This window comes from Erpetoichthys calabaricus, chromosome 8, assembly GCF_900747795.2.
Source record: "Erpetoichthys calabaricus chromosome 8, fErpCal1.3, whole genome shotgun sequence".
Lineage (NCBI taxonomy): Eukaryota > Metazoa > Chordata > Cladistia > Polypteriformes > Polypteridae > Erpetoichthys > Erpetoichthys calabaricus.
The window spans coordinates 152,043,045-152,055,056 of NC_041401.2; the positions used below are offsets into that span (position 1 = coordinate 152,043,045).

General features: G+C 38.5%; 1 protein-coding gene across 3 annotated transcripts in view; it reads left to right on the plus strand.

The window, feature by feature from the left end:
• dnah7 (dynein, axonemal, heavy chain 7) overlaps positions 1-12,012 on the plus strand; it is a 496,694-nt gene that overhangs the window by 42,398 nt on the left and 442,284 nt on the right. For all 3 annotated transcript variants that reach the window (XM_051930473.1, XM_051930475.1, XM_051930474.1), the window contains exons 10-13: positions 120-303; positions 1,180-1,359; positions 4,380-4,652; positions 5,132-5,259. In XM_051930473.1, the coding sequence (XP_051786433.1) occupies positions 120-303; positions 1,180-1,359; positions 4,380-4,652; positions 5,132-5,259 (765 nt within the window). The remainder of the gene's footprint in view (positions 1-119; positions 304-1,179; positions 1,360-4,379; positions 4,653-5,131; positions 5,260-12,012) is intronic.

The window sequence follows — 12,012 nt, forward strand, 5'->3', positions numbered from 1 at the left end:
GTATAATTTACAGTACATCAACAATTCACTTTATGAAGATCCTTTATATCTTCTGCTTGCTTATGCAAAGTTTCAAGTGATTTACCAAAATATCAATCAAACTTTTTATTGTGTTTCAGATGGTTTCCAGAAATTCAGAATATCTACTATCAAGGAAATAAACGCAAACTGGTCCCCACTAATAACAAACCTGAGAAGATGCAATCCTTCTTCAATTGTGTTGCGACTCTGATGACAGAACAGCTCCAGAGTTTAGCACTAGAATCGATCGAGGACTTCACCCACCTCATTGTACAGCCTCCGGTGAGCTACGAGTAACTCTTGATGTCGTTGCAGTGTAATAATTGAGCTATTGTTGAAGCAGAATAAACACAATCCTCTAAACTGCTGAACTGTACACTGTTTACGTTCAGCGGCCTTTGAAAGGTTTAAATAAACCAACTGACTTTAATTATGATATATATTTATAACAAAAAATTTATTTATAAATTATATCCCTGCTTTTGATTTTTTGAAATTGTATATTCCTAGGGCGGCATGTTGGTGCAGTAGGTAGCGCTGCTGCCTCGCAGTTAGGAGACCCGGGTTCGCTTCCCAGGTCCAGATGGAGTTTGCATGTTCTCCCCGTGTCTGTGTGGGTTTCCTCTGTGTACTCCGGTTTCCTCCCACAGTCCAAAGACATGCAGCTTAGGTGCATTGGCGATTCTAAATTGTCCCTAGTGTGTGCTTGGTGTGTGTGTGTCTGCGCGCCCTGCGGTGGGCTGGCGCCCTGCCTGGGGTTTGTTTCCTGCCTTGCTCCCTGTGTTAGCTGAGATTGGCTCCAGCAGAGCCCTGTGACCCTGTAGTTAGGATATAGCGGGTTGGATAATGGATGTATATTCCTATACATGTTTATGGGTAGTCAGAGCCTATTCAGGTAACACCAGGGGCCAGGCAGAAGTTAGCCATAAGGATGTGATCCTTAACCCTAGAAGCTGTTAGTCAAGTAATCTGCCAGCATGCCAGTCCTATGACTTAACAAACAGATATTGTTGAAATTGGGCTTTTGCATTAATACTCATACGATGCATTGCATTCTGTTTTGAAAACATCCCTCATAAAATACTTAATAATAAATAAGGACATCATGTCTATAAACCAAAGGTAACTAACTCTGATTTTTTTTGTTCCTTTAAACAGGATTCAGTCCGTGCATTTGAGCATCCAGGCTTTGTGATCAGGCTTATCTTAGATAATACCACTATTAAATTTGAGCCTGAATTCAAAGATATTGAGACCGTCCTCCTTAATGTGTATGAACTAATGATAAAGGCAGTTAGCCTGGTGCCAAGAGTGGAAACAAAACTTTACTCAGAATGGGTAAGATTATGTTAAATTAAAGTTTTTCATAGAACGGATAGGCAGTTAAGTTCAACAAAAAAGTATGTAAAATTTTGAGTAATATGTGTATAAAAATCAGAAGCTCTAGTGATGGAATAAAAAAACATTTTTAGCAATTTATGGGTGTTCTGTTGTGGTAGGGTCCTAGAGTGGCCCTATTCCCTTTTATCCTCTTTATTATGTAGACCTTAACAGAATGGTCCAAATCCCATACACTTACCACACTATCAGGATTTACGGCTGGTGCCCCCTTTCTTTAACATCTATAACAGAGACATTTACTGTATATAGAGTACCAGAACAGGCCAGGAAGAAAGTTGCACATTTATTAAGCATTAGTCAAATAGATAACGCCTTTAACAAAGGTAAAATAAAGTGTGAACACCATATAGCCTGGTCCTGCTAGATGTTTAGTCTTTCCATCTGGCCCATGGAACAGTAACATAGAGCATTCTTGGATTCACTTTCCCTCTCCTACCTCTGTTTCTCCCTGATCAGCTGTTTTGCTGGTCTTATAAAGTGAATCAAGTGTGGTCATCCTGCCTCTAAGACATTGTTGCATTTGTGGAGACTGGCCCGGACACAGACAGGCAGACACGCTCATGTCACCCAAAACACGGTTTATTTATACTACTATTTACAAAGTTATTGTGCTCACAAACCCCAAAGTCCAGGCCAACCACTCTGCCTCTTCGGACCGCCTCCTTCTCTCTTTCTTGCACCTTGTCCTGCTTCCACCTGACTCCAGCCTCGAACGAAGGGAGGTGGCCCCTTTTATCCGTACCCGGATGTGTTCCAGGTGTGCACCGGCAATCCCGCGGACACGCCCCAGTGTAGCAGAAATGCCGGCTGTCCTCCCGGAAGCACTCCAGGTGTTCCCTCTCTTCTTCCCCCCAGCACTTCCTGGTGTGGCGGAAGTACTGGGATCCAGGGTCCTTCAGGCAGGGGGACGCCCCCTGGAGGTGACCACGGGCCCCTACAGGGTTGGGCTTCCAAGCCCTGTACCCGTGGCCCCCAATACAACCAGGGCGGACGCCCCCTCGTGGTCTGGAGGAGGAATGAGCCCTCCTCCTGTCTTCCTGGGCGTCCCGGCCGGGCATGAGCCCCGTCCGGGTGCCACACATTTTAAAAATAATTCAATTTCTAATCTCTGAAAAGTGCTTTCAGAGCAACATATGCTCAATAACCCATAATGACCCAATGTAAAGATGTTTTCAGAAATGTTTGGCAATTTATTAAAAATTAAAATCAAAAATTAATAATTCATAAGCATTCAGACCATTTGCTGTGACACTCCAAATTGTGGTCAAGTGTCCTGTTTGCTTTAATGATCCTTGTATTGTGTCTGGAACATGACTGCATTTCACCAGTGGCAAACTGAATTGATAGGACATAGCTTAGAAAAGCACACTCTTATGTACATAAGTTCCTACAATTCACACAGTGTGTCAGAACAAAAATCAAGCTATTAAATCCAGGAGCTCTCTGTAGACATCCACAATCAAGGTGTGGTTAGGCATAGATCAGGGCAAGGGAATAAAACCATTTCTAAAGTTTTGAGTGTTCCCAAGAACACAGTGGCGTCAATAATGGTGAAATGGGAAGAATCTGGAACCAGCAGAACTCCAAAATCCAGACAAACTAAGTTAATCTGGCAAAGAAGGTGTTGGGCAGGGAGGTGACCAAGAACCCAATCCTAATTCTAATAGAGTTATGGAAAGACAGAAGTCACATTTGAGTAAAAGGCATATGACAGCCCACTTGGGCTCATGAAGACATGTGGAAATCCATTCTAATCTAATGAGGAAAAAAAATGAAACTCTTTGGGCTGAACTCCAAACAACATATCTGGTGAAGACCATGCAGTGCTCACCCCCTGCCTAATGCCATCCCTACTGTGAAGCATGGTGGTGGCAGCATCATGCTATGGTAGTGCTTCTCAGGGATAGAGAGGCTGGTCAGAATTGAGGGAAGGATGAATGCCACCAAATACAGAGAGGTATTTGAAGAGACGAGTACATGCAACTTCAGATTGAGGTGACAATTCACTTTTCAGGCCGACAATGAACCAAAACATACAGCCAAGACAATGCTGGAGTGGCTTCAGGATAAGTTTCTGACTGTCCTTGAGTGGCCCACACTTAAACCTGTAAAACATCTGTGTGGAAAAATAAAGACTGCAGTTTACAGTTGCAGTTTACAGTCTAATGTAATATAGCTTGTTAGAATCTGCCAGGAAGAATGGGATACAAAATATCCAAATCCAGGTGTGTAAAGCTTGTTTAGACTTACTTACCCAAGAAGACACAATGCTGTAATCACTACCAAAAGGGCCTCTACAAAGTACTAAATTAAGAATCTGAAGACTTATATGAATTTGAGCTTTCTTGTTTTGTTTTTGATTTTTAATATATTTGCAAGCCTTTCAGAAAATATGCTTTCACTTTGCCATTATGGGTTATTGAGTGCAAATATTTCCATTTAGAATTAAATCTACAGTACAACATAATACAGTGTGCAGAAAGTGAAGAGGTGTGAATACTTTCTCTATCCACTGTATGTGTCTCTGGGTTTGTATATGGAAGAGGGGCCACTGATTTGCTTCTTACTGGCATGGTGTGGCTTTCAATCTGTTCCGTGTTCAGCTTCCTTATTTACTCCACTAATTCTTGCTATCCAAAGTGAGATAATACAGATTCTAATCTGTCAAATTACATGTTAAGTGCCTTTATGATTAAAAGGAAAACCAAAGTAGCCAAATACATTTACTTCACTTAGTTAGTAGAAAAGCAAGTGAGTTTATCTTATGTATTTCTTTATTTATATATTTCTTTATTACATGTGCTCCCTATTGTACAATAATAAACACAGATAAAATGAGTGTATTTTAAGCATCAGCAAAACTGCATGTCCAAATATTTATTGGGATAAAGTGATGAATTATCTACTGCATTTAGAAATTATTATTTATCATAAGATCTGTTCCATATATTTTACAGCCTGGTTCTAAATTAAAGAGCACACTGAAGCCAATCATCCTCGACGAAATACTAGAGCGAAAGTGCAGGGCGGTACAGCAAGTGGTTGAAATGGAGAGTACAGGACCCAAAGAGCACGAGCGTCTATATGACCGATATACATTGTTGGTGAACAAGCAAGCTGAGCAAGATGTTGAGCAGTTCTTACAAGAAGATCATTCCTTTGAGGAATGCATGATGGAAGTCACTAAGTATCAAACACTTGCCGAGGAAATTCAATATAATTCTATTAAGGTATGTTATTATTCATAGGAATTCTTGTTTATTTTTGTTGAAGCTGTTTGTAGCCTTTTGAGACCTAAAATAACATCCTCATCCAAGGCTCCACAACCTGCAATACCTCACTACAAAATGCTACATGCTTCTTGTGCAAACATTGACAATCAACAAAATACGCATGAACAATAGGATATTTTACATTTTTATATTAAAGCACAAATAACAAAGCAACATTTAAATAAGTTATAGCATGAAATGAGGAACCATTTGCAGTTAACACTACTTGATAACCAAATACAAAGTATCTAAGATAAATGGTGATTGACTTGTGTCAGCAGATTTTTCACAAGGCTCTCCCTTCTTCCCTGTGTCTTTCCCTTTGACATATTTAACTGCTAGCTTTATTTTATATGTTTTAAATTGCATACATGGTCCTCCAGTAATCAATATTGGAGTCATATTCTAAATTAAACTTACTATAATCCTTTTTACAGGTAATACGCCTGGGGATGTTTGAGCTGCACTGTGAAGATCTAATTAGAGGCCTAGTGAAACGTGCAGAAGCCTTGTGTGAGAAACTTACAGGCAAGATGCTTAAGGACCACCAAGAAGCCTGCATTAAGTAAGTTGCTTATTTGTGTGTGTGTGTGTAAACTCTTTTCTGAATTATTCAGTTTTCAGCCATAGTTCAAAATCACTTCTATAATTTAGTGCTTAACCATTTCTGACTGAAAAATTATTAAGGCTCAAAGCAAGGTTATTATAGTTAATGAAAACTAAAATCAAAAATGAAACTATTATTAAAATAACATTTTCGTAAACTAAAATATAATAATTAACAAAACCGAAATGAAAAACTAAAACTAAACGAAATTATTAAAGTAGCTTGAAAGACTAACTGAAATAAAATAATAATTCACTAAAATATTTTTAGTTTTCGTTTTTGAATGAATATTCTTGCCGTTAGTCTTTAACCCTTGTAAGTTTTAACTTTAAAACAGAAAGTCATCCACCACAAGCCGCCCGCATACTGTATATTCATCCAGTGAATGGTGGCTGATGACAGAGGGTGGCTGTTCACACAGCATTTGCGGTGACAGAGCAGGCTGAGTGCGGATGTGTAAAGCATGAGAAATAGAAAGCGATTTGCGTGCCGCCTTTCTTTGTGCTTGTTGTACGTATATCAAGATGTAATTCAAATGGCTGAAATCAGAATGTGCTGGTCAACAAAATGTTTATCATATAGACAGAAAAATCACGAGTGAGTAACGTTTCAGTTTATTTCTCAGGTGTCTGCTTTTTGTTAACAGCAATTCACCTGCCACTTCACACAGGAGAAATTGATTTTACTTTCTCATATACGAGGTATAGAGAAATTACAGTAATCATGAAAAAATTCGACTTCGATACTTTGATGAATCTTGACGTTATAGACTAACCAGTATCCAACAAGACTGTTTTTTGGAATTGTGTGTGTGTACGTGCGTGCGTGTCTGTCTGTCTGTCTGTCTGTCTGTCTGTCTGTCTGTGTGTGTGTGTGTGTGTGTGTGTGTGTAAACATGATAGCTCAAAAATGCAACTAGATAGATGGATGAAATTCGGCATGTGATTGTTACACCACAATTATAGATCTGTATTAACTTTTGGGCCAAATCCATCACCCGGAAGTGGCACATTCTCGATTTTTTTTTTATTTATACAGCTGCAGAGTCTGATTTTTTCAACTTTACATTTATAATAATTGTTTAATATATAATTAATTTGTCCTGCGGTGGGTTGGCACCCTGCCCAGGATTGGTTCCTGCCTTGTGCCCTGTGTTGGCTGGGATTGGCTCCGGCTGACCCCCGTGACCCTGTGTTTGGATTCAGCGGGTTGGAAAATGGATGGATGGATAATTAATTTGATTTGTTGTTGATGGTTAGTTAATGTACATAATATAAAAATATAATCATTGTCTTGCGGTTTACTCCTCAAATATCCATCCCCATATCTGAGTATACACGAAAGTCGAGGGGAGAGCACTCCCGGTTTTTGAAAATAAAACAGCACTGATCGAGAGACTGACTAGGTCATCATTCAAGATCAGCATATTGTTGCTGACCAATCACTTTTGCTTTAAAAGTATTGTTTAACAACGAAGCGATACAAACAAAGGTAGAGAGTCTGACAAGTGATGAAAAACTAAACATCCTAATGTGTTTTTGTATTTATTCCATATTTATTAATTTATCTTTTTTAGTTCATATTCACAACTCAAAATACGTGATATTGTGAAAGTAATCCATTAGCAGAATTATATTTTAAAATATTTGTCTCCCTTTTTTCAATATTTTTCTCTCTCAAAATAGATAGTTGAAATATCATATTCTTTTTGTTCTTAACATCAGCCTTATTCCTTATACCAGGGATTTATCCTGCCTTCAATCCAAACCTGCTTTGGTAGGCTCCATATTTCCTGCAATCCTTCTCTGGATAAACAGGTTTAGATAATGTATATGTTGTTCTTAATCTCAGACACAGCTGTCTCTGTTATTTTATGCCTGTCCGTACTCCTATTACCTGCTCTTGCTCTGCTCATTAAGGGTTTACTGTCCTTTATGGTTGTCTATTCAAGACTCACTGCCCCTAACCTTGACACTACATGCTTGTTGTTCTTTGTTTCCCTCAATACAGCTAGGTGGGGTCTGCACACTTATTCAAGTCTAAGAGCCCTGTTCTTCCTAAGCCCCTATGATTTTCATGAGAAAATATTTAAAAAAATTATACAATTGTGTAAAATTGTTCATATTCAGTGTCTAGTTTTTACTATGCTTGTTTTTACCAGACAAAAACAAAACCAGATAGTAAACCAGGCAGTGTAGTAAGCTTCCACTAGCATTAAATTCGTATCCAAATCTGTTAAGCGTACAGTTCTGTCTGATTGTGACACCAAAGTAACTCCATAGGCGCTCCATGCCGTAATTACTAAAACTAAAACTAATATATATATATATATAAATAAAATAGAAATGTCTTTGTGAAATAAAAACTAAACTAAAACTAAAAATACACGACAAAGGAAAACTAAAACTAAACAGAATTTCCAAGTAAGGTCAGAAAAAATATAGAAATAAAAACTAATATAAAAAAGCAAAACTATAATAACCTTTGCTCAAAGTCAATACATGCAAGTCTCCGGTTACACCAGTCTCAACATATGGCAGTTCTGTAGAAATGCATGGGCACATACAATTCAAAAATGTTTAATTTTAACCAAATTACAATTAATTTTCATCTAGCAACTCCCTTTATTTATTTTTTATTTTATATGAAGAAATTAACATTCTATACAATCAAGTCTAATGTATACAAAAAACAAGGTAACATTACATACAATCGAGTCAAACTTAACAAAACAGAATTCAACCCCCATCCGAGAGAAAGAGAGGAGAGCCAACAGCAAGAGCAGATCTTTAAAAACCAAAAAAGAAAGGAGAACAACCTTTTCCCCCGATCATCTTCTTCTTCTTTTGGCTGCTCTCATTAGGGGTTGCCACAGTGGATCACCTTCTTCCATATCTTCCTGTCCTATACCTCTTGCTCTGTCACACCCATCACCTGCATGTCCTCTCTCACCACATCCATAAACCTTCTCTTACTCCTTCCTCTTTTCCTCTTCCCCGCCAGCTGTATTCTTAGCATCCTTCTCCCAATATACTCAGCATCTGACCTTTTCCCCGATATAAATGCTTAATCAAAAATGTTATTAATTAGATCTTGCCATAAAACGTTTGTTTTAAAAACGTTTTCAACAGATCCTCTAAGTGAGAATTCGATTTTTTCCAATTTTAAATAGCACAGAACATCAATTACCCACTGACTTATAACAATTGGGCTGGGATTCTCCCAGTTGAGCAAGATAAGTCAACATGCTAGTAGTGTGGTATAGGCAATTACAATCAGTTTGTCCTTCTTCACTTTAAGCCCATCCAGGAGTATACCAGAGATAAGGCTGTTAGTGAGTTAGGGGTGATTGTGACACCAAGGCTGTCTCATAGGCAAGATTTTTGTTCAAAATGATGTCAGTTTTGTACACTTCCAAAACATATATCTCCTAGTCAGTAAGTGATGGTGTTTGGTCAGCTTTGCATAGCTAATAGTGTCACAGTAGAGGTTGCGAGACTCTGCTGATGGAAAATGAGTTGTACTGCTATTACTGATCTCAAGAGGAAGAAAAGGAGAAGGTGGAATGTCAGACCCATTTATAAACAGCAATAAAGAAAGGGTAATTGTAATATTCACATGAATGGGGAGGTACATTGAGAGGACAGCCCACCTGTCTGCATCATTCTTGTGTTGTAAGTTTAGGAGGTTTGATGGTCAGCTGCAAAGGGCATGCATTGTTCACTAACGCTGTGAATCTACACCTTTTTAGTGTGGTCATCTTCTATCTCCTCTGATGGTGAGACAGAAAAAGAGGCCTTGAAGATGCATCAGGTGCTAGGATTGATCAGATTGGTACTTGTACAAGTGGTTTTGTGCAAATTGGTATGCATGTGTGGATTTATTTTTATACCAAGATTATGTAAGTACTGGTAGAAATGTTTCCAATAATACACGGTATTTCCTGCAGTTAGATCAGTCCTGTGTTAAACCACATTCAAAGTTTACGCAAACCATTCCAGAGTTCATCTGGTATCACTGCAAGACCACAAGTTCCAAAGTGTCTTGGTACGGTTGTTTTAGTCCATACCAAAGTGCGATTGGCGGGTTCAGATCTTCTTAAAATAACCAGGCTAAAGGAGCAACCGCTCCAGAGTTTGAAAAAAATGCTCCAATTGATTAGGTGTTAAAATGTCTTGAGAGGGGAAAAGTCACTGTGACCAGCTGCTCAGCAGTAGGTTTTCAGCCATCATTATGCCTTTTGTAACTCAATAAGGTTCTGTTTCATTACGAAAAACTGCGGGATGTATTCTCACATTATCAAACCTAATATTCTTCATCCTAATTTAGAGCAGAGCTGCTACAGACATTTCAGTGTGACAAATAATACATTTGTGAGGCTAGGGATATAGAAAATAAAATTGAGCTACAGAAGGCAGATTATATTAGAATAATGAAAGATAAAGAACTTCAAGCTTTATGTTTCACAATAAAGTAGGCTTCTCATATTTACAAAGTATTATAGCTGAGAGTAGCACCACGGAGGCCTTCAGATCTCAACTTTAATAAATTTTGGGAACATTAGGTGACAAGAAAGTAATAAGCTGGTAAGTTACAGTAAAAGGGCTATGATATTTTTGCACACAGAAGCTGGGTTTCGTATTGTTGTCAAAGGAGTTTTGACTTTTAATATTGAGCCATTTTAATAGTTCTGCATTTGTCATTTTGAAGTTCTAGGCATCAGAGCAGAATATTAAAATATTCCAAATTTTTTTGCTGATGCAGTCAGTTTGAAATACATACTTTCAACTTCTTACTTTATATTAATTTTCTTTCATTGTTGTAATGCCTCACAATACTACTGTTGAAGACGGACAGAAACTAAATAAAAGAATCAGGAAGAGAGAGTGTAGAGGAACAAACAAGGGTTGAAAACCAGGAGGTCAAAATGGCCAAGTGACTAAATTAGGGATGAAGCCAGAATCATAGAGATTAAGCAAAACCAAGGTCAGTGCCAATAAAGCACAGTAAAAGGTTTTAGAAAGGAATTCATTAAGTTGGACACTGGAATGATCTGTCTGGAAGCCATGTACACCGTAGTGGAACAGCAGAACAAGCGTGACCTTCAGGGGGGTATGTCTTGAGCAAATGCATGTCAACCTTAGTCCATAATGACAAGGGACAGAAAAACAAAATAACATTGTGGGATATTCATGACACAATCAAAATAATTTAAAATCTTTTCGGAACAACTTTGCATGAAGGAAACAATTAATTTCACAGATTTCTGATATTCAAAAACATAAAAGAAGAGTTTTAAATTCAAAGGGAAAATGTATTTTTTTCAGAATAAATCAACAATAACAGTGATTCATGACACTCACCCTTAGACATACTCACTACAGTACTTTACCTGCACTACAGGTCATGCCGCTAGTCATTTCTACCATTTGTAGTTTTTAGGCAACAGAAATTACCCGTTGTTGTGAATTGGAGACACAAACATGGCGAATAAGGGGTGTAAGGCCTGCAAAAGGCCTCACTGGCTAGGCCAGGCCTCTTTTGCCTGCCTGGAAAAGACCTTATGCCAGCACACTTATTCTAACTGCTAGACTGCCAAAATGGATTTTAGCCTTCAAACTTAACAGTCCCAAAAATGTATCACAAAGTTTCTCAAGTAGAAGTACAATGAAGATTCTTTATAAAGCAAGGATTTATTCATAGGATACAAAAATATGCTTAAAAAACAAAAATAGGCAAAAAAGGATTTGCCTAAAAAAGGCAATCCACAGTAAATAGAATACCAATACATAGTTGTTATTCAAAATCTTTTAGGCAAAAGCAAGAGAACAAAAAAATAACCAGAAATCCAATACTGAAACAGAACCATTCATAATACTCCAACCATAAATGAATGCTTGACTGCTGAGTCCTGCCTCTGGTTCTGAAGATAAAGCCAGGAGGAGCACCCAGCGGCTGTGACATCAGCTGGGACTCCATCCACAAGGAACAGGGAATGGAAGTGTTTTTAAAAAGACAGCAAAACCAGAAAATACATGAAAATAAAACCTTTAACTACTCAAAAAAATGCATCAACACACATTAATACATAACATCTGTCATAAGTGCCTCAAAAGACCACCCACAAGTATTTAGTGTTATTAATATATCTCAAACCAGGAACGCCAAAATCGCAAAAAATCTTTCCAAAACTCTAAGCTATATTGTATTAATTTTATTAAATGATTTATGAAAACTTAAAAAAAAAAATACAGAACTCTATACTCCACCCATCCATCCATTTTCCAACCCGCTGAATCCGAACACAGGGTCACGGGGGTCTGCTGGAGCCAATCCCAGCCAACACAGGGCACAAGGCAGGAACCAATCCCGGGCAGGGTGCCAACCCACCGCAGGACACACACAAACACACACACCAAGCACACACTAGGGCCAATTTAGAATCGCCAATCCACCTAACCTGCATGTCTTTGGACTGTGGGAGGAAACCGGAGCGCCCGGAGGAAACCCACGCAGACACGGGGAGAACATGCAAACTCCACGCAGGGAGGACCCGGGAAGCGAACCCAGTCCCCAGATCTCCCAACTGCGAGGCAGCAGCGCTACCCACTGCGCCACTGTGCCGCCAACTCTATACTCTAAGATCAAAATAATCGAATATTAATTAAAAATTAATTAAATTAAATAAATCATTACTGTAAAGAATAAACA